This window comes from Perca fluviatilis, chromosome 23, assembly GCF_010015445.1.
Source record: "Perca fluviatilis chromosome 23, GENO_Pfluv_1.0, whole genome shotgun sequence".
Classification (NCBI taxonomy): Eukaryota; Metazoa; Chordata; class Actinopteri; order Perciformes; family Percidae; genus Perca; species Perca fluviatilis.
This window is the reverse complement of record NC_053134.1, coordinates 13,765,942-13,789,858: the sequence shown is the minus strand read 5'-3', so window position 1 is coordinate 13,789,858 and position 23,917 is coordinate 13,765,942. Positions and strand designations below refer to the sequence as shown.

General features: G+C 39.5%; 1 protein-coding gene and 3 non-coding genes across 18 annotated transcripts in view; all 4 read right to left on the bottom strand.

Annotated features, from left to right (window-relative positions):
- LOC120553473 (ELKS/Rab6-interacting/CAST family member 1-like) overlaps window positions 1-23,917 on the bottom strand; it is a 123,577-nt gene that overhangs the window by 8,522 nt on the left and 91,138 nt on the right. For all 15 annotated transcript variants that reach the window (XM_039791892.1, XM_039791895.1, XM_039791894.1 and 12 more), the window contains 2 exons: window positions 16,867-16,974; window positions 8,838-9,023 (listed from right to left, as the gene is read on the bottom strand). In XM_039791892.1, coding sequence (XP_039647826.1) covers window positions 8,838-9,023; window positions 16,867-16,974 — 294 coding nt within the window. The remainder of the gene's footprint in view (window positions 1-8,837; window positions 9,024-16,866; window positions 16,975-23,917) is intronic.
- trnak-cuu lies at window positions 14,800-14,872 on the bottom strand. Its single transcript has one exon. It is a non-coding gene; the product is annotated as a tRNA-Lys (tRNA).
- On the bottom strand, window positions 19,682-19,793 carry trnal-caa. The gene is made up of 2 exons: window positions 19,756-19,793; window positions 19,682-19,727 (listed from the first exon to the last, which is right to left on the bottom strand). It is a non-coding gene; the product is annotated as a tRNA-Leu (tRNA).
- trnak-cuu lies at window positions 20,732-20,804 on the bottom strand. The gene has a single exon. It is a non-coding gene; the product is annotated as a tRNA-Lys (tRNA).

Genomic DNA, 23,917 nt, shown 5'->3' with positions numbered 1-23,917 from the left:
AGGGAAAGATCAAGGAAGAAAGACAGAAAAAAGACAATGCATGTAAAAAGAGGTCGACTGGTAAAGGCATTAAGCCTGGATTCAATAAATCTGCATAAAAACCCAGCAGTTAGTCCGTAATGACCAGCAAAGGCCTGTGTGTGTGTCTGTAAAATGGGCACTGAGGGTCGCCCATGTGTGTGGGTGCGTCTGACTGTCTCTCCTTTTGTCTGTGTTTCTGAGTGTGTGTTCACTGTGTCTGTGTGTCTAATGGTCGTCGAGGACCTCAGCGTTGTATTTAGAGAGAAAACAATCATCTTTGGAGCAGGAAGCAGAGCTGCCTAATGAAAGCCAAGAGAGACCCCAGACCACAACGCAGCACAAATGGATGGGTCTGACTCTCTCAGCTCTAGACAACCCCCTCAAACCTCTTTACTCCACCTCCTTTGCCCTCTGTCTTCACTCCACTCCACTTTTACAATTTCATTTGCACACAGACAAAAACACTTTTGCTTTTCAATGTGGTGGCTGCTCGAACCCAATTGCAGGCACTGGTACTCGCCTAGCGTGCTGTGAATGGCTGAGGCCCATCCTACATCCAGGACATGGTCAAACCATACACCCCAGCCTGTCCACTATGCTCTGCTACTGCCAAATGGCTTGCTACTCCCTCAATACGAAGGGGGCCCGGCTACCGCTCTACAAAGTCATGACTGTTTGCTGTCCAGGCTCCACAATGGTGGAACGAGCTGCCATCAGGAAAGCAGGAACTTTACACAGCTTCCGTCGCAGACTGAAAACTCATCTGTTCAGACTCCACCTTGGCCCATAAAAATCAGCATTTGTTGAAGTTGGTTTACTTGCATGATTCTTACACTTTTTGGGGATGTACCACATGGTTGAATGCACTAAAGTTGCTTTGGATAAAAGCGTCAGCTGCATAAAACGTAATTTAATTTCTTTTTGGGTTTTTGAGGCCATGTCCAAGTCAAATGTCTTCCTAAGTTAATTGCAAGTCAAAACTGACAATTAAATGATAGTATTTGAACATTATCCTTGCAAAACTATTAACTGTATTAGTATAAGTCATTTCAATGCAGAGGCCTTATCATTAAGTGTTCAAGTTGTAACCATCACAGACAGACAAGCAAACAGGCAGACCTACTGTTGTCAAAGACGGGCAGTATAATGGCAACTCCAGGATTGTTATCATTTGGAAACTTTCTGTCATGCATACCTACACACGCAGACTATCAAAATAACAATAATAACTTTTTTTTATTATCACTGGGGACGTTTAAGTTCCACATGTACAGACACACACATTAAGCCAGTACAATTGTAATACATTATCAGCTGTGATTCCAGCTCCACCCCGTCCTGTTTTTGTATCGCCTGTCAATCAAAATTCACCCAATCAGTGACCTTGAAGCTGTGAGGGCTCGACACACACACATACACACACACACAAACACGCGCGCACACACACACACACACACACACATACACACACACACACACACACACACACACACACACAACACACACACAGTTCCTTTGTAGTCTGCCAGTCTGTAGAGGGTATCACTTAGCTATAGGGCATCAGGCTACAGAGCTGAAACAACAATGATTGTATGTATTTGAAACCTAAAAGGTTGTATTTTATATGCAAAGACAAGCTTTCTTTATATAACACTTCAGAAGTGTTTGTAGTTTAAAATCTTTAGTTCGATTTGCCTATATAAATAACCAGAATGACCCAACTTTGACCACACACTGTATAGGACAATTGTCCAGTCAATCTCACTGCTAGCATCTCCACATACTGTAATGGCCTCACAGTCTGCTCTGGGTTTCTCTTCCACAAAAATATTCACTGCTTCTAGGTCAGTTTTTATAGCGTTCTGATATCAGCAAGGATTCACAGAGTTTAAAGTAATCAGGGCTATAGCAGCATATGGGTGTTGTTTTCCTGCAATGGAAGTTTGTTGTAAAGTAACTTGATTCACTTCAGTTGACTAATAAGCTGCCAGGCCCTGTAAGATACCTTGTTGTATAACCTTATAAATGTATGTATAGGAAGCCAAAGAGAAAATATGTATTCTCATCTTCTATTTGGAGATTAAACTGCAGCAACAATGACATTTGAATTAATTGTGTGGCATTTTCCTTCATTACTTCATTGTAGAGTTGTAAATATGTGGACTCAATTTTCACTGAGGTTACTGCAGCTTGAGCTGGCTCAGAAACGCTCGCAGCCACTCACTGGGAGCCGGCTTTGCTTTTAGCAGATAGGGTCATGGGCTGACCATTCATACTGGATTCATATGAGCAGCGATATTATGTCTGACTCAGCCAACAACACTTAATACGTTTTTTACAATACCATACGCATGCAAATGTACACACACACACAGAGCTATTTCTTATACCTCCACATTCCAGGTCAGGGAGGGAGACATAGGAAAGAGGGAAAGAGAGAAGAGAGAGAGAGAGAGAGAGAGAGAGAGAGAGAGAGAGAGTGTGTGTGTGGAATATGATGCCAGTTCTCTTCAGTGCTCATTAGAGATGTCATTGAGCCATAAAGGTTATTATTATGACTATGGCACTTTTAGTAAAACCTCACTTTTGGAATCAGTGTTACTTTTGTAGTTCAGCTGAGGTTAAAGAGACATGGAAACAAATACACAGGAACAGACGACTGAAAAAAAATATAGTCCAAGCAACAGTACAGAAGAAACACGAGAGACGAGTCAGACACTCAAATGTCAAATTTAAATGACAGTGACCTAATGCTTTTGGCAGCTCAGAAAAGCCAAACTGCAGTAAAAAGAGACACAATGGTCCTCATTTATGAAACGTGCGTACGACCTAAAACAGACGTAGGACGGGCGTACGCCGATGCCTACGCAAAGCAAGGCATTTATTAATTTGAACGTGAGCGTAGGCTGCGATAAAATCTCATGTCTGGTCTGGACTCGTGTACGCAAGTTTTTGAGTCAGTATGGACTTGCATGTCAGCATATAATCAGTTTAACAGGAGAAGGAGAAGTCATCAGTTGATCACTTATCAGCAAGGGCAGATCTGGCTCTGTTAGAAGACCTCTATGCACCAGTACAACAGTGCACATGTACGCGCACAGACCATGGTGGAGCGCTCCATCGGATGGATTAAGGGCAGATGGCTCTGTCTTGCATCAGCTGGGGGGACCATATTATACACAGCAGAAAAAGCCTGCAACATTGTTTTAGCCTGTGGGGTTCTGCACAACATTGCGCAGGAAAACAGGGTGCCATAAATGTAGTGATGAGCCAGCTGACCCGATGCCCAGAGAGCAGTGTCCAGCACAGCCCCAACTGGGGGGCTATACGAATGAGACAGGATATTATTCCTCGCTTTTAAAAGGTATAGTGTTATGTTTGGCAATGATACTCAATACAGGAAACATGACGATGCACAACATTTTTATTTATTCTTCAGGTTTTCATTTCTCTTTTAAAGTGTCGTTAATGGCCACAAGTGAACAATTTATTTCTTCCATAGACTGACATATTTCAGCTTGTTTTTCCAGCCCCTCTGCTGTCAGGAGACAGGGTTGGGGTGGTGGTCCAGCACGGGGGGCGGAGGACACACGCTCTTCCTCACAGCTGTTGCCTTGCCCTGACTCATGAAAAAAACACGAGTAAAATAAAAGACACTGCATAAACTCCGCTACTGTGTGTTTATTTAAACATAGGTACACCTACATGTAGGCCGAAGAGATTGTAATATAAGCCTGTATATTACTATTAGGACTATAGCATACGTCAGGGATGTATAAATTAAATAAACTTCAGCTGGAGTCCGATTTACCAAGGCCTTTCCATTCCGCATTCTTTCTACAGCCTTTAATACCAGTTTTCAGGCTGCTAAATAGTACACATGTTAGTGCAAATGAACCTGAGACATCAGGGTTTCAATCTCCACCTCTGAAAAGTGCCGCTTCTCAGGCGGATTATGTCTCGCCATGTCGTAAATTGTAGGGGCGAGGCCTCCAAACCGAGAATATATTGGGGCGTGATATTTAAATTACGATAGTTTCCAGCCGCTGCATTTATCAATGTACGACCATTCTTACGCTCTGATTGGTGTGATACGAACGTATCATGAATCACACGTGGAGCCTGTCGTAAGATGATTTCTGCGTTCATATCTGCGCTGGTTTCTACGTTAGGTTGATAAATGAGGGCCGATGAATCTTCACGAGTAAGTCTATCAATCAGCTGCATTTCACCAGGTTCACTATTTTGCTTTTCCCCCCCAGCAGTTGGTTTCAGTTAAACATTCAGCTAGCTAGACTATCTGTCCAATCTGAGTTTTCTTTCGCACAACTATTTTACAGCGGCTCCGTGTAGAGCTTAGCGCCGCCCATGACGATTTTTATTGGTTTAAAGAAATACCAATAAACCAGAGCATGTTTTTCTCCCATCCCGTAATGCTGTGTGGACTAGCCAGACCCTCCTCTGCTCCGCAGCGTGTCGATGGTCTGGCAAAGTGAGACTACAGTTTTACTGACATTGTATCCGCCATTTTATCAGATGTATCACTGAGCAAATATTGACAGGCGTCTTTAATCTGCTCTTTTTATTACAGCTGTTTTGTGATTGTTTATAAGAGTCTACAGCTATGCTTGGAGCTCTGCAAGACTGTACTAAAGGCCAGTGGGGCTTTTAGCTAAATTCTGATTTAAGCATGCTAACAAGCTCACAATGACAACGCTAACATGCTGATGTTTAGTAGGTATGATGCTTAAAATATTCACCATCGAAGTTTAGCGTGTTAGCATGCTAACATTTGCTAATTAGCACTAAACACTAAAGTCCAACTAACGCTGATTACAATTCATATATGTGGGGTACAGGAATGTGAGTACCAAATTTCATGGCAATGCATCCAATAGTTGACAATAGGCATTTCACTCAAAATCACAAATGTCAACCACATGGTAGTGCTAGAGGAAAAATCTGAGAATCACTGATGTCATTAGGATTGATCCTCTGATGACCAGAGGCCAAAATCAAATATCTGAATCAAAATCATGGCAATCTAGCTAAAAGATGTTGAAATATTTCAGTCTGAACCAAAGTGGTGGATTGATTGCCATCCCTACAGCCACGCTGCTAAAGATATCACCTCAGGGAAAAGGTTTGCTGTTGTAGCTTGTTGCTTTACTACAAGTCTCTTATTTTCGTTTTTTGCTTTAATAGCTACAGAAATGGAAATGATTACTAAAGATAATGAAACTACACTGGAATTACTTAACTGGAAGATGACATGCAATAAATGTCCAAGGCTGCATCTAAACCCAGATCATCACATTCAAATGGAACAAACATTAGCACAAATTAAGGAGGGCTGTAACAATATCTTTCATTGTTGTATTGTTCAATAAAAGGCTCTTGATTTACTTCACATGACGGACTAAAACATGCATTTTGTTCAAAATCTGCTGACCAATGTGGTGCTGTGGTTGTTCTGCTGAGATGATATCTTCTATTTTTGCCACAACAACTGGGTGTTTTTGTTTGTATTGTGCATTGTATTGTATTTTGAAGCAAAGCTTTTGTTCTGTTACATCTGCTGTTGAGAAACAAGCTCTCAAGAAAAACTCTAGCTTTTTTTGTTAAAGCTCAGAAATTAAACTTTAAACTAAACTCCTTACTTTTGCTGTTTTTAAAGTATAGTGGTTATATCGATAACTTATATAACCTAATAAATCTTTTATTTGTTTTTTTTTATTTTAATACTGAAGGATTTTCTGTGCTGTTAAACCTATCTACAGTAATATAATCAGTTTATCTTATCAGCACAGAAAGCAGGGATTTCATTCTGTGTGAATTTATTGCTGAGGCTCCTTTAGGGTTTCTTGCTCTTGATGCAACCAGTTATCTGTACTGGGAGGTGCCCTGTTGATAAGCCCTAACGACTAACTTTTTCTCACCTACCACCCTTTCCTCTAACATGTGAGCCAGCCTTGTTTGTTGGCTCTCGCTCCAGTTTAACAGAACAGAGTTATATCAGACACCGTGTTAGTAAAACGTTTGAGCTTGTCACATGTTACAGGAGCAGACTGTCAGGTACACAAGCCTCCAGTGGTCATTCATGATTGTAGTCATGTTAATGCACTTGTGGGCACGGAATATGCCGGTTTCCATGCGTCTGCCCACGTGTGTTTTACAAGCTATTTTAGTATGATCCTTAATGGCTTAACAGAGTGCCAGGCATTTTAACAGAGCCAGGGAGAAGCTTGTAAAACACACACTCACCACAAGACAGAGAAGAGAGGCTGGCACACTGGAACATGGCAGTCTGGAGGGGACTGTGTGTGCATTAAGAGGGTCAGCCAGGGTGATGGTGACACATGATGAAGGAAAACGAGAAATGCGGGCCTGAATGAAAGACAGGCAGTGTGTGTCTGCGATTGTGTGTAGGCAGGGTCGGGGTCGAAAGCAGACACATGGCGCGGAGTGGCACTGCCTGGGTACAGGTGGGTTTGGACAGAGAGAAGCAAAAAGATTCAAACTGTGATGTTGTTAAGGGAAAGGGAGAGAAAAAAGAACCACTCACATTTAAAAAAATTCACTAGCTCTCACACCTACACTGACATGCAGCAAGTGAGATAGTGAGAATGGTGATGGAGGCACTTTAGAGGAAAAATAAGGGAAAGAGGAATGGTCTTCCTTAGGGCAAAGAAAAAATAAAGGCCTGAAGAAAGAAGGAAGTTGAGAGAGTGATGGCAGAAGACAACGTGATGAAGAGGATACAAGAATGTAATGAAAGAAAAGTTTTTACCCAAAAGCTAAAACCTTAGAATAGAAGAAGTGCCCTAGTTGCTCTGCAAGCATTGTAATTAACTCCTTTTTTCCCACCAAACTTTGACCAAACAATTCAACGAGCACTCTCTAAAATAACTCTTTTTGGTTTTAACTCTAATTTTGTATTTTAGGATAATCTCACACATGCTAGAAAACCCATATTTATGCCATTCTTCAGGCAATGACTGACATTCCTTAACAAGTAGTTGGCTAAACTTAAACATATATCATCATCACGAATCAGAGTATGAGTCATTTTGCAGCAGACAGATATGTTGCAACTTCATAACTTGACAATCTTTTCTGTGAGTGACTATTTTCCTCAAGAGCCTGAAACAAATCTGCAGAAGGCACCTAAACAATTGAAAACACTGTAGCATGTCTTGATACTGTTTAGCAGTAATGTAACGTATAGATACGTGATTTGTGGTAAATTGGTTGGAAAGCTCTTTTAAGATATTTTTTTCCTCAGTTGTAAATTTGGTTGGAGAAAGCACAATTTGGTCTAAATGTTTTCAATATTTTTTAAATGTCTTTTTTATAAATATAAGGTAGGAATGAAACACTGCAGGGTAGTTAGCTGGTCGTCTAAAAGCATTCAATCTGCTGTTTCACAGCAGCCCACATGATTAGTTTTAATTCAGAGTAAGGTTTTCTTAAAATAATGTGGACCCGCAGCCTCTGGACCACAGATTACTGTCTGCATTTGGGCTGATGATGAAAAATACATAGAGTAATTGTCTGTCCGTGAAAGTCACCGATAGAATTCCTCTGTGCCTTTAATGTACATGGTGATTAAATGGCAACTTAATTCAGTATATTCAAAGTTTATTTAAAGTGACACCATGCTATGCTGTGTCATATCTGAAGCACTCATGCTAAACAGAGACATTTCCCAGAATTAAGACATACAATAGAGCTTTCATGAGGACTGTAGGAAACTAGTCCTGCTGTAGCCCAACCACACACTCTGTCACACTGCTCTGTGAGTATGCGTGTGCGTGTGTGTGTGTGTCTAGAGTTACCATTTTTCAATGTATACCACATGTAGCGACCATGTATCGCCTGATATGTTTTCAATATGGAGGAAAAAGACAAGAGCAAAAGAGAGAGAGAGAGAGAGAGACATGGGGAAGCCAAGGAGAGCCACAACATTTTAAAATGTAATCATATGCTGTTTGTATTCAATATCTGAAAACACAACTGGTTACCATGACAACGGAGCTACATCGAGGCGAGCAGGCAAGCCAACCTTTCCTCAACTTTCCCTAAGCCTCACCTTTTCTTTCTTTACCCTCATTCCCCTTGTCTTTGCACTCCTCCCACTCTCAGATGACAACTCTTTCGACAGTTAAATAATAAATATACTCTTCTCTCCCCTCTTTGCTCCACATATAAACCACCAAACCTTCTCCTGCTGCCAAAAACTCGAAGCAGAGTTTACTCCCTGTAAAATAAAACGTCTGAAACAGTATTTGTTCCGCAGCCAGGAGCTTGTCGTCAGGTGACCCGCTGGAGTAAATCTTTTCAATAATGTCAAAGGCAGCGCCAAAAACCTGCCAGGCCGACCAGTGTGTGCCCACTCCTACACACACATCCACATAGTTACAGAGACGCACACACACAGCGAGAACAATAACACAAACTCATACATGTCATCACATCACACACACACACACACACACACACACACACACACACACACACACACACACACACACACACACACACACACACACACACACACACACACACACACAGTGGCTGATTTTAGGAAATGATAGATTGGATGTGACAAAATGTCCACACTTTATTCCATATTTACTCTCACACACACATGGAGGACTGACAAATGTCTTCATTTTGCATGATTTCCCCCCCTCATCTTTCAGAACTACACACACGCTGTGCACACACACACACACACACACACACACACACACACACACACACACACACACACACACACACACACACACACACACACATGCAAACAGTCTTACCTGTTCCTGCGTCATGCTGTGCAGCTGCGTATGCCAGGAGGCGGAGTCAGAGCGGTGATAGGCGGGGGGTGGGGCGAAGTCCTGCAGTATGATTGGGTCTCGCTCCTGACACAGTGAGGTCAGGTGACTGATGTACAGCTTCAGTTTGCTGCGATTCTGATTGAGATCCAGGAGAGGAGAGAGAATCTGAAGGAGGAAGGGAATGATAGGGGACAAAAATGAGAGCGATACATTTATATGATAAATATAACGACAGAAATGGTCAATACCGCCCATGATAACTGCTTAAAAGATTTTACCAGAATACAAACACAGAAAGAGACAGAGAGAGAAAGCGTTGACTGAGGACAGTGAATGCTGTTAGTTATGGTTATTATTTTATCCTTAGATAATCATTAATTATAATATATCTGTTCACTCTATTTAATTAAAAGCCTCCTGTACACAGAGAATAAAATAACACTCAGGTGCATATATAGAAAGTTAACTAATGAACCCTAATGCAAAACACCTGCTTCTTTGTATTTGGTTGAAATCACTCACTCATTTACTACAGAAAGCAGTAAATTGAGATTTTACACACTTATGAATCATTATTTTGTGTCATCACAGACAGGTATAGGGTCACTTTTTTGGTTCTATAAATTTGGACACTGCAGTCTATGTCTTTCAAGCAAGTGTCTTAGCCATGTCTGCAGTTCACAGTGTAGCTCATGGTGCGTGCAACGCCAAACAAGTTAAATGGAGACTAAACATGAGAGCTAACATTTAGGCTGAGGTGAGATGAAAACAGACATGGAATGGAGAGATGTCAGAGGACGGCCTGTTGTTAAAAAGTCACAAAAGGTCAGAAAGAAACCTTAATACCATGAGATAGTAGTGCTGATTACTCTAGAACCCCTTGTTGAATGCAGATAGTCAGTAATCTGATTTCATCACAAGCATATTTCTTCTATATTTTATTTAAAATTACCTGTTGACTTATGTGAAAGCTGCTGCTTCAAATACACTTTTAAGACGCACAGGGAAGTGTATATATTTAGTTGTGTTAACTACATTTTTATGTATTTTCAGTGACCAAAACATGCAGTCAACTAACAATGTATATGCAATGTATCATTTATGCAATGCATCATTTATTTCACCAATTCTATTTCTTTGCATATAGATAATTTATCCAGACTGCAATCCAGAGTTAACAGCTTTGATAAAACAGAGATTCAAATCTGATTCCCACTTTTAACATTTGACATTTCACAGCGGCTATGACTAATGTGTGTGTCTGTGTGTGTGGGAATGAGAGTCAGACGAGCTAAACAGTTACACACATTTTGGGGGTACAAGACCCCCCCGAAAGACACAGATAAGACACACAGACACACACACTATTCTCCTTTGGGAATCGAAGGATTTAAGTGCAGAGGAAGCATGTTAAGAGGGCTGTGCTCCGTGCTCATCATCACTCAGCAGCCACGCGCACACACACACACACACACACACACACACACACACACACACACACACACACACACACACACACACACACACACACACACACACACACACACACACACACGATCAAGAGTTTTAACCATGGATGTATTCAACAGCAGGAGCCATTCACTCTATGTACTTCATCTCATCTTTAACCTGATTCTCTCTTTGGCATTTACTGTTAATACAAGAATTGTATATATGCAATGAGATGTCATCTGTTTCAACTTGACTTGTATTCTTCATGCATTTAATTTAGACAGACTGCAGACTCATCTGTCCCCATACATGTTTACACTGATGTGTAGTGTGCAGTCAGAATGAATTATAGATAATTTTCTTTAATATAAAATACTTTTTCTGATTTGTCTGCAGATGTTTGTTAAAACTGTATATCAAGATACCTCAAGCATACTTTAAACAATGATTTAAATGACAAGGAATATTACTGTAAAATGCACAAAACCATAGCAACCATACTGATGATACTCGTCAGCTCACTGGTTAAACTAACCAAGCATGGGTTAAACTTACTACAAACAGATGACGATTTTAAAGAGGAAATAATGAATATATAATACTATAAAAAATACATAAATATATAGAATAATGGACTTTACATTGTCACTTCCATCTTGTCCATTTTAAAACAAATATGAGGACACCTTGTAGTACATTGTTGCTTATGTGCTGCATTTACTGCACTAAATAAAGTGACTCGGATGCTGTCTCATTGCTTGCATGTTGTATTTAAAATGACTGATGTAATAAAAAACAACAGGAAATGTACCTAACTCAGACACAAGGCTTTAACATGTTCTAAATCTGAAAGCCAGCCTCAACTGTCAATCAGTGAAAAAATAAACTGCAGATTTTGGGACATTGATAATGTTAAAACACAGTTAAAACATGCTAAAACACAGCATAAAACACAGCATAAAAAACTCTCTCTCCCTCTCTCTCTCTCTCTCTCTCTCTCTCTCTCTCTCTCTCTCTCTCTCTCTCTCTCTATATATATATATATATATATATATATATATATATATATATATATATATATATATCCAACATTCATTATTCAATAACGTCATGTGTTTGAGCATCCTGGCAAACAAATGAAAGAACTAGATGTCGGTGGTTTTGTGGGGGGGAAAAATCTTATTGCACACTCTCCTCCAGCAGCATTGCTGCAACAATGAAAGCTGACAGTAAATCAAAGTAACTGTCACTTCTGATTCTGAGTCCTTATTTACTACAAAACAACAACACACACACACACACACACACACACACACACACACACACATATACTAGGAGTATTTTGGTATATATTGGTCAAGAGTAGCCACCTTCCTGGTTTTTCACACGAACAAAAACACACAAAAACACACAAAAACACACAAAACACACACACACACACACACACACACACACACACACACACACACACACACACACACACACACACACACACACACACACACACACACACACACAGGGCCGTTATCAATGTTGTAAATAACTCTAGTTACAGTATTTTCCAGTGAGAACCTGCCAGTAGGTTACAGTCCATTACGAAATGCATTACTGAACATTTCCCTCTGGAGGAGAGGGAAGGAAAGAGAAGCAAAGATAAAATGACAGAGTTTGAAGGCTGCAGGGATCCTACTACACATTCTGTATTTCAAAATACCTCTGTTGCTGTATGTTATGATGTATGCTGACAGCGGCAACGCAACCAGGACAGTTGTCGCTCCAAGACTGTTACTGTAATATACCTCTGTTATTAAAACCTGGCTTTAATGCTTTAAAAACATCCTCAACGTATGTGCAACAGCTGTTCTCTCACACTTTCTAATCCAGACTATTCTGTCAGAAATCTTTAAGACCTGCAGCAAAGCTCTGTGGATCAAATGCAAGACAAATGAGAAACAGACAGAAAGAATGGAAGGAATGATGGCGATATAAGGAAGACATTTAGAGAGAAATAACACCAGTGTTTTCTTTTCCTTTTTCAAGAAATATGTAATGACTAACAGAAACAAATATCTAAAAATAAGCCTGAATTTATTCCAGTAATAATAATGTGAAATATGAACAAAACCCTGACTTCTGAAAGTCTTTGCAGGACTTTAAGTCTTTGAATTTACAGATTTTATTAAGGTGTACAGTATGTATGTGCCTACATGTTTTTATTGTATTACACAACCCGCAATGGTCAACATATGCAGTGTGTGTGTGTGTGTGCGCGTTTAATGAGTCCACAGTGTTTTGTACTATGAAACAATCCCAGAGGAGACATTTTATACGGCACTGTGTGTGTGAATGTTTGTGCCTCTTTATTAGCCTCCCATGCCTGCCGACCAGACTCTTACTGTGCTATGAAACAACTCCAAAGAGAGCCCTCAGCTAGCCTCACTCACTGGCCACATTTAAAAAAAAAAAACTTCTTTGGCCACATTATACCATGACATCAGGATTTTTGTTTCTCCACAGATCTCTCGGACACACACACACACACACACACACACACACACACACACACACACACACACACACACACACACACACACACACACACACACACACACACACACACACACACACACACACACACGCACGCTTTATTGTTTATATCAACGGCAGCGTCCTCTCACCTCCTGTTTCCGAGACCAAGACCATACCAGTGCTAGTCCTACACTGCTTGACACACTTATGATAAAATGTGGAACATGCAAACCATAGGCACTTCTCAAATTGATCTGAAAGATCCACGTTGCCAAAGAAATACCTACAGAAAACAAATAAAGATTCCTCTTTATTCACATCATATACAGTACAGGCCAAATGTTTGGACACATCTTCTCATTCAAATGCGTTTCCTTTTATTTTCATGACTATTTACATTGTAGATTCTCATATGGAATTATGTACTTAAAAGTGTGAAATAACTGAAAACATGTCTTATATTTTAGATTCCTCAAAGTAGCCACCCTTTGCTTTTTTATTAATAAGGGAAGAAATTCCACTAATTAACCCTGACAAAGCACACCTGTGAAGTGAAAACCATTTCAGGTGACTACCTCATGAAGCTCATTGAGAGAACACCAAGGGTTTGCAGTGCTATCAAAAAGCAAAGGGTGGCTACTTTGAAGAATCTAAAATATAGAACATGTTTTCAATTATTCAACACTTTTATTAAATTTCCATATTGTTCATTCATAGTTTTGATGCCTTCAGTGAGAATCTACAATGTAAATAGTCATAAAAATAAAGAAACACATTGAATGAGAAGGTGTGCCAAACTTTGGCCTATTATATATATATATATATATATATATATATATATATATATATATATATATATATATGTATGTATGTATGTATATATATTTATATATATATATATATACATACTGAAATCAACTTAACCAGTATATCAAGTATTTATCCAATTTTTTTCTTATGATTGTATTCTGCCAAGTATAGTTATGAATAACTAACTTCACTAATAATTGAACTAACATCAGCAGTAATGTCAAAATTCAATGTTTTTGTTACCTCCAGTGAAGCTATCATCAATGGACTTTCATACAGATCAACTTTTTGAGATCTTAACATAACAAGTCAGAGCTTTGTTATTAATTAAGTCATTTTAAAATATTGAAATACCTCACAAACCAAAACACTGAACCCCTTTAAAGAAAAAAACATTAACATCTCCTCCCTGTCTTTTTTCACTGATGCATCTAATACCACTGAAGACCATTAAAAATGTAAAATTCCATAACATGCTTGGTGTGTTAAGAGTGCTCTCCTGTGTTTCAGTTGTTTCTGAAGCATTTCATTCTCCAACTGTAGCAAATAATTCCCTTATTGAAAGAGACACAATCACTCACTGTTCTGACGTAATGCGCTATGGCGTATTACCCCCCTTACACACCAAGGAGAAGTGTGTCTGTATTGTACATGTGTGTGTGTGGGAAACTACTCATGAAGACAGAAAGGAAAATAGACTGGCTGGCCTGCCTCTCTCAGCAGGGAGGTGCTACCGCTAATTAATAACTAGGGTCAAACTTAGATCCGCTGGTGAACCTTTGGGCTTTTAGCATCCCAATGGGAAATCCCACTGGAGGAACTGAGCTGCCCTAAAAGCAGCATGTGGTGTTGCCTCCACTGTCCTGTCAGTAGATCACACCAAATACTTCCCTTTTAATAATGTGAGACCAAAGACTCTATTCTACATTAGATGTGTAAGTACGATTTATAGCAGTGCAACGGACCCTACAACAAACACAGATGTCGAGTGAGCACACGTTAGTCTGTCTGTGTTCATCTATCACAAGCCCAACACATCCAAGGGAAAGTAATCTGATTACTAGACACCTCTCTGTTAAGTCTGTAACACTCCCAGTACATGGCAAACTATTACACACTCATCTCAGCTGTCCACGGTCTAAAATACTGACGCCCAACGTGGGGCTCGAACCCACGACCCTGAGATTAAGAGTCTCATGCTCTACCGACTGAGCTAGCCGGGCTGCATGTCACAGAGAACTGGTTTAAGTTTCTTGGCTTGTTAACTCTCACGGGTTGAGAAAGCTCAGAAGTCCACTTCCAAAAGTTTATAGAAAAAAAAGACTATAGCAGGTCGGGCGTCCTCTTCAAATGAAATATTGTATGTGCTAAGTCTATCAACTTCTCAAACTGTATTTGTTGATGCTGGCTGGGTAACAGCAACAACGACAAATGTTATGGGTTTTTGTGACCGTGGACGCTGTGCACTGACTTTAGCCTGTCTGTGTCCATCTATCATAGAAAGTGATTTAATGAGTGGACAGAGTGTGCAGAACAAAACACTATTGTTTGTCAAAACATGTGTTATAAAAGGGTTGTACTCGAAATTCAGGACGCCATTACTCCACTATATCTTTACATAGCAAAAAGTTGTTTACTGCTACATTAACGTTCTGAATATCGAGTACAGCCCTTTTAAGATTTATTTGAAGCAGTGTGTTTTTTTGTTCTTGCTTGAGTTAAAGGTTGTCATGCATATGTGATTAATGACCTTTGGGCCCAAAAATTACTAGAAAACCCCATTGTGTAATTAAAAAACAGTACATGGGCAGGGTCAAGGGAAAAATGTTTTGTTTTCATCAATCCTAAGAAAAACTAAACTTTTTACTGCACATTTTGGAAAAGCAGCAACTTTCTTAAATCATCCACTACATTTTACACTAGGAGAAGGTTCTTCTGAGAGATTATCATGTCATGAGGGAAGATAAAGCATAAAGACTGATGCATCAAGCATCCATTGAGAAAAAGAAACTGATCGACAAGAGGATCAGTAACAAAGAGGTACATGTAGAAGATGATATAATCTGGGTTTCGAGAGATAAAGGCAAAATATGTGAAAAAACAGCACATGTCCAGATAAATCATGAAAGGGATTAATGAAGGTGGAAGAAGTGATGGTACATGGATAAAAAATACACACACACAAACTAGAGAGAAGAAAAGATTGTGGAAGAAATGATCATCAGAAAAGAACATGAACTGATGAGATATTGAACAGATGACGCACATAATTCAAGGGCTGATTCAAAAGTATTCCTGTTTAGGTAATGAATGGACCTCATTTCAGTGTTTAAATAGGCGAACACAAAAAAAGGTGACAAAATCAATTGCGGTCACTCACACGAGAGAATGAGAACTAACGGACCAAAATTACTAAGAGAGGAAAATCTCAGGGAAAAGAAGAGTATCAAGAGAGAATGTGGCCACACAAACAAATATTATCACAAAACCTGCCACCTTGATTCACATGTGAGATGAAAAAAGCACTGTGCGTGTGTGCTCTGTTCACTGCCTCCCTCATCGACCATGTCATTCGGAACCATGCCATATGGATAGGATGCATATATATACATACACTGCCTGTATAAAAATATAATATATCCTAAAATTATTAATAAACTTTTTTTTTATATTATATTTTTTTTTTTTTTTTTTTTTTTTTTTTTTTTTTTTTTTTTTTTTTTTTTTTTTTTACATATATATACACATATATATATATACATATATACACATATATATATATATATACAAAATATATATATACACACATATATATACATATATATATATATATATACACACATATATATATATATATATATATATATATATATATATATATATATATGTATATATATATATATATATGTGTATATGTATATATATATGTATATATATATAAGTAGAGCAATACAGTAAGTTCATGTATATGTAAGACCCATTTCAAATACATGGAAATGTGACTTGCTGGAAAGTCAGTCTTTCACATACATACATACATTACAGACATAAACTTGGTAATAAAAGTAATAGGAAGATTTAGATATGTTACTTAACACCATGCTTTCATTCACATAAGAGAGATGATATTACAGTAAGTGGTGTGTGTGTGGGGGCTTGACTGATATTTGGAGGTCTTCCCCAGGTGAAGACTCACTGTCCTGGACAGACTTCTTACCTGGTCTGGGGAGGGCTTGTGATTGTTGGGCTGCTCTGAGTTTGGAGAGGACACCTTAAGGTGTTCGTCCTCATAGTTGTCTGCCATCAGCTTCATCCGGTTTTGAGTCTACAGAGAGAGAAAGAGAGTCACAAACAATTAGATCTTTTTGATATCTCACATGAAAGACAGTGAAAAATGATTTTACATGTGATTCAGCAACAGCAACAAACAACACAGAAACACAAAGCTGTGTGTGTGTGTGTGTGTGTGTGATTAGAGAGTAACCGAGTAACCCTAGCCTTGAATTCCTCCAGGAGTTAATTTGCAGAGAGGAAGCAGAGAGGAGAGAGTTGGATGACTGCCATGAGCTTTGCCTTATCAAACACACACTTTGTGCACGTGTGTTCGTGAGACACAAAAAGATAAAATAGAGAAAGACGCAGAAAAAAAAAAAAAAAAAGGACTGCAATAAAAAGATCATTCCCAACTGTTCATGTGTGTTTGTGTTTTAAATGTTATGGTTGGTTCTGCTTGTATTTAAAGAGAACAATAAAGATGACAAATATTTTTTACATTTTGAACTGCACACACATGAACACACACCCGTTGACATGCCACCTGTTGTGTAGCTTGTTAACTGGTGCAGAAAAATAACATGCCTGCTAACTTGCCACTTGGGGAGAGATCCATAAAGACTAAGACAAATATTAGACTCCACACACACACACACACACACACACACACACACACACACACACACACACACACACACACACACACACACACACACACACACAATTCTCTCATGTCTCTCTTCTTTCCTCTCCCTTTCTTTTCTCCATTATTATCTTCCATCTTTGCACTGCCATGATCTTTTTGCTCTTCTCCCTACTGTCCTTTATTCTCTCCTCCCTTTCTTTTCTCTTCCTTTCCTGCTGCTCAATCTGTTTCACATGTTGCAGTTATACTACAAGCTTTACAGGCTTGTAGGCCTGGAAAGAGCGAGGGAGTAAGAGAGAAAGCGAGGGAGGGAGTCGGTCTAAATCTGTCAGTCTTGTACAAACTAAATCCCCTTAGCCTCTCACTGAGCCCTGCAAGGAACAGGGGCTTAAGCAGGCCAGACTTGTGTGTGTGTGTGTGTGCGTGTGTGTGTGACAGAAACTGAAAGAAAAATGTTAATGCCAACTTTCATACGTGTTTGTTTGAAAGCTAAATGAAGGACTGCATTTTTATGAGTGTGTGTGTGAGCAGGAGATAGCGATGCTAAAAAGGTGTTTCACTCTGTGTATGCAGGACCATATAAGCGTGTGTGTGTGTGTGTGTGTGTGTGTGTGTGTGTGTGTGTGTGTGTGTGTGTGTGTGTGTGTGTGTTAATGTTCATAAGTCAAGTTGAAAAGAGCCTCCCCTGGCGTACACACACACATTATTCATTTCCTCATTTTCTTAAGACGGCTTTAAAATAAACACACACATTTATTTAAAACAAACATTGAGAGTAAATCTGTCACTTCCTCTCTTCTTCACATCCTTAAGCATGTAAACTGCCACCACTTGAATGATTTATTGACTATCTATTCAACAAATTATCTTTTCAACCACTGGTTAACAAAACAACAAAGAACCCAACACAGAGAAAAATGTACAAAGCAAAAAATATAAAAAGTAAATCTAAAAATAATTTTATTTTGAAATAATGTCCAGTATTTCAACACAAGAAGCGCAGCTCTGCATGGTGTCAAAGTTCAGCTTTCAACCTGTGCCACAGGGTCACACAACTCCTTCACTAATTTTTTCCAGAATGACTGTGAAATGGTAACAGAAACAGAGACTACAGAAATGCGGTGTTTCTAGTGTTGCAGAGGTGGTGGTGGCGTGAATAAAATCATCTTCACACAAAATCTGAAGCACAATGCTGGACACCATGTTGACAATTAGAAAAATACCGTAAGTGCATATAATGTTAAGACCCCGTTCAAACACATGGAAGTGTGACTTGCTGGAAAGTCTTTCACTTTAACAACATAGACGTGGTAATGAAAATAAAAGGAATATTTAGAAATGTTACTTTTGAGCATGCTTTCATCCACATAAGAGTAATGATATTAAGTGGTGTGTGGGGGCTGGACTGATATTATGAGGTTTTCCCCACTGTCCTGGGCAGAGTTCAAGGGCTTTTTTTTCCCTCTTTGTCCAACTGTGCAAATTTGCATGTCAAATTCCAAAACCTCAATAATGGACTTTGACTCCCTTTGATCTGTGATAGTATAACATTACATTCTGTCCTCAACATGGTGTACAACATGGTGTCAATCTGTTTCCATCCATCACAGTCCAACACATCCAAGGAAAAGTAAATCGATGACTTACATTCTCTGTAACTTCTGTCAAAGTGCAGTATATCTTTACATCCATTTTGCACACCTGGATTTTGTTTTCTATGTTCTCATACTTTTGTTCAGTCTTTATGCTACATGTACATATTCAAGGAAAACTTGTTTCACACAGAAAGGAGATGTAGGAGCCAATTTAATTAGCGCTTAATCTATAAGTAGTAACCAATCTTTGTCTGGGCAGGTGTTCCGCCCAGTAGGTAAATAGTTTTAGATCACACACGTTGAGGCAGCTTGTTGCTGAGGTAGACTAATTACTCGTGGTTTTGGATGTTTATTTGTTTGTTGTTGGAAATATGATTTTGAGTGTGATGAGTTTATGGGGACTAAGAAGTCAAGAGTAACACCAGTGTAGCACCTCAGTGGCTTAAAGCACGGCTTAGTCTCTACAGGAGACATATTATCATCAAACTACGGGGATGAAACCGGCAGGTAAAAATCTCTGTCAGAAGAGGGATTTGAACCCACGCCTCCATTTGGAGACCAGAAGACCCTTTTTGTTCAGGAAGGAATCAACCTTGAGTCTGGCGCCTTAGACCACTCGGCCATCCTGACTATTGAGTTGCTGAATTCAGTCTGGACTTAAATTTCAGATTTACAGACTTATGGGTAACTTTGAAAAGAACCCTGCCGAGGGACTACGGGTGGAAAAAAACCTGGTACAATCTCTCCTTGTTTTTATTTAAGGTTATTGTTTAATTGTACCTTGTCCTTGTCCTTGTAATGTAAAATTACATTACATTAAGCTATTTATCATTAGCCCCTTTCACACAGCCTGTTGAAGGCAGGAGTGATGCGCCTTTAAGCCGCCTCGCCATCTGTGTGAAATTTATGAAGATGGAATGGGGGGACAGAGTTGTTGCGCCTTTAAGCCGGCAGCGGAGGTAGTCACAGATCTGTAACAGCGCTGAACCGACATCTTGTGAAAGGGACAGCCAGCATGGCAGGACAGTGCACACCGCAGTTATTTCACTATTAATGCTGATGGCGGTTGTTTTTGTCTTTTAAGGAGAAACAAACAATTGAGTAGAGATGCAAAGATTAATCGATTAGTTGTCAACTCTTAAATTAATCGCCAACTATTTTGATAATTGATTAGTCTGTTTGAGTAATTTTTTAAGACAAAAGTAAAAATTCTTTGATTCCAGCTTCTTAAATGTGAATAATTTCTAGTTTATTCTCTCCTCTGTGACAGTAAACTGAACATCTTTGAGTTGTGGACAAAACAAGACATTTGAGGACATCATCTTGGGCTTTTGGGAAACACGGATCCGCATTTTTCACAATTTTCTGACATTTTTTAGACCAAACAACTAATCAAATAAGTGAGAAAATAATCAACAGATTAATCAACAATGAAAATAATCGTTAGTTGCAGCCCTACAATTGAGATCATTTTCTTTTTAAAGGTTCTGTAAAGTCTGTAATACTCCACAGTACAGGGTACACCATTACACGTTCATCCCAGGTTAAGTGCTAGTCTAAAACAAAGTCGCCCAACGTGGGGCTCGAACCCACGACCCTGAGATTAAGAGTCTCATGCTCTACCGACTGAGCTAGCCAGGCACTGTAAAATAACTAAAATGGGTCGCAGATTCCAGCCCCACCTAGGACGATATTTGTTCGCCTTCAGTCCTGCAACATATATTTTAGAATATATTAATATGTTTTGATCAAAAAGGGATCAAAAACCAAACGGTCAATGAGAATTGTGTGTGGTATTATACAAAACAAGGGAGGCGATGACAGAGACGAGGATGCGGTCCAAATTGGTGAACATCCTGAACACCGTCTCCCACTCCCTCCACGACAGGAGGGGGTTGAGAAGAGGAGCGTCTTTAGCCAAAGACTCATACACTCAAGGTGTTCCAAAAAGCAGAACATAGATCATTCCTGTCGGTGGCCATAAAACTCTTTAACGCATCCCCACTCTGTGGCAGTGTGGACATCAGTTGACTTGGGAGGCTGTTGGGGTTCTACTGGACTCAAACACTAACTGGACTTACAATAACATTCTCTGTAACTTCTGGCCAAGTGCAGTACATCTTTTTAACTTATAACTTAGTATTACACCCATTTTGCACACTTTACAGCAATTCCTTGTTCTACGTTCTCATGATTTTGTTATGAGAACTACAAATACATATACATATTTGAGGAAAACTTGTTTTACACAGAAAACAAAATCAGAATCAGAATACTTTATTGATCCCCTCAGGGGAATTATTTGGGAATAGTAAGTACAAAAAAAAGGAGAGATATCTGTATTGCCAAACTACAGGGATAATAAAACCTGCAAGTAAAACTCTCTTGTTAGGAGTGGGATTTCTAACCAACTCTTCAATTTCGAGACCAGAAGTCCCTCTGCTCAGGAAGTAGTCAACCCTTGAGTCAGGCGCCTTAGACTGCTCGGCCATCCTGACAACTGAATTCAGGCGGGACTTGACAAGATACATGTAAACGGAAATTAATTATGGGAGACTTGGAAAAGCAACACCCAATAAGCTAATTATTATTGTCAGCTTTTAAAGCGGCATCACACAGCAGTTATTTCACTATTACCACTGATGGCGGTTGTTGTCTTTTAAGGAGCCATAAAAAAATAAAACAAACAATTTAGATAATTTGCTTTTTAGAGGTTCAATCAAGGGTATGTCTGTAATGCTCCCCAGTACAGGGTACACAGCATATTCTTGGTGCAATCCATTTGCATTGGGATGTCTGAATATTCAAGTTCCCAGTCGGAAATGTCACCTGGAAAGCCCCCTGACGTTGGATTTCCAACTCGGAAAGTCGTGAGAACCTCACCAACCTCGACATCACAATCCAACATGGCTGCTCCGAGCATCAACATTAGTGAAAGCTGTATGAATATACAGTTTTTAGCACCTCAGTCTTATTTGTCACTTCCGAGGTATATGGAACGCAGCATATAACACATTCATCTCAGGTTAGGTGCTATTCAACACCATCGCCCAACGTGGGACGTGAAGCCACGACCCTGAGATTCATGCACCTCATCTCATTCTGCCTTCTTTATTTATTCAACAGCTACAATCTCGTGAATGGGGGAAGTAAGAACAACAAAAGGAGGAGTGACTTGTGGCAGAGCTAAGCAGAAGATGATAAGCTGTATCGAGAGGCCCCCTGATCCCTGATCTCTCTGAAATGGCTTTTCTATGTCCAAATATCTTTACCTTGGTGCAAAAACATTGTATCCGTCTTCGTCTCCTTCTTTATTTCTCCTCATCTTAGAGCTTTCTCACTCTAATAATCCCCAAAGTTCCTCCCTTTTTCCTCTTCCTGTCTTTATCTCAGCTCTCTCACACACAGTACTTTCTATGATTAAGTCTCTCCGTCCTGTAACAAAATGTACCTAACAGTGCTCCTTTGTGCCTCTTTGTCCGTCTTTCTTTAATGATCATGAGCTTTTTTAGTCCCTTTCTCTCCTCTGTGGGCAGAGTACTTAATTTCCCCCCCCCTCTCTTGCTTTCTCTCCCTCTTGACTTTTGAGCTCCATAACATGCCCTTGTATCCGTGACTAATTCTCTCTTCCACTCTTTTCTACCCTCCTCGCCGCAACATGTTCTCATTTCCTTATCTTTCCCTTTCCTCTCTTCTCATTATTCTGTCTTGTTTACTGGTTTCTTTTGTCTTTTTAGTTAATTTTGTTGTTGACTATTATTGTTATTTTTGACCCACTTTAATAATTTAAATATTCATTAATATCAAAAAGTTACGCACTAAAACTTTAATACATTATAATCATTTTAAAATACATAATAATCACTGCTGTAAGGCATTATAATGTGATTATAAATTCAGTAGGAGTTAGATTTTTAAGTGGCATCTGGTAGCCGGAAGTGGCATGTCCTGGCAGGTGCCACTTTCCTAAAGCCAAGTGGCGTGTTATCGCGAGGCTACGTGTTATCGCGATGCTACGTTACACACGGGTTGCGTTCAGGAAAAGAAGAAACGGTTGGGATTAGGAAAGAAGAACTGGGTTGGGTTTAGGAAAAGAACAACGGGGTTGGGTTTAGGAAAACAACAAGCGTGAAAAGGAAAAATCATTCGCGGGACACAAAGTCACATGCGGGAAGCGATCCCCACTCTCCTGGATGAAGGTGCTGTGTTTTACCCATCCTCCACCCTGACCAATCTCCCTCTGTGGATTTTCGCCCTTCAATACTACTCGCTACGGCGTCAATTCACACGCAATCGCAATTGGCATACGGAAGTATCGGATGTACATGCCACTGGCACGTCACATGCCACTTAAAAATCTAACTCCCTTTTTATAAATTACTCTAAGTGGTCATTAGGTGCTTTAAGTAAAGTAATGAAATTCCTGTGGTATAGCGCTAGGTGGATATAATACCTTACAAGCAGGTTATAATTCACTATAAGTGGTCATTGTTGCCTTTAAGTTTGTTTGTCTAGAACCAAATGTTTCGCTAAAACTCATGTTTTGCTTTGTTATTTTGTGGTGTGACTGGCCCTTAACACTCTCCTTCTATCTTTCTCTATTCCCTCGTCTGTTCTCCATCCATATTTAATACTGTTCAAACCAAAACACTAAATCCCTAAAACCATTCATTGGAGAAGGAGAGTGAAGAAAAGGAAGATGAGGTGAGGTGAGCATTTTAAGGAGGAGAGTGGCATGAGTAGATATCAGGGAA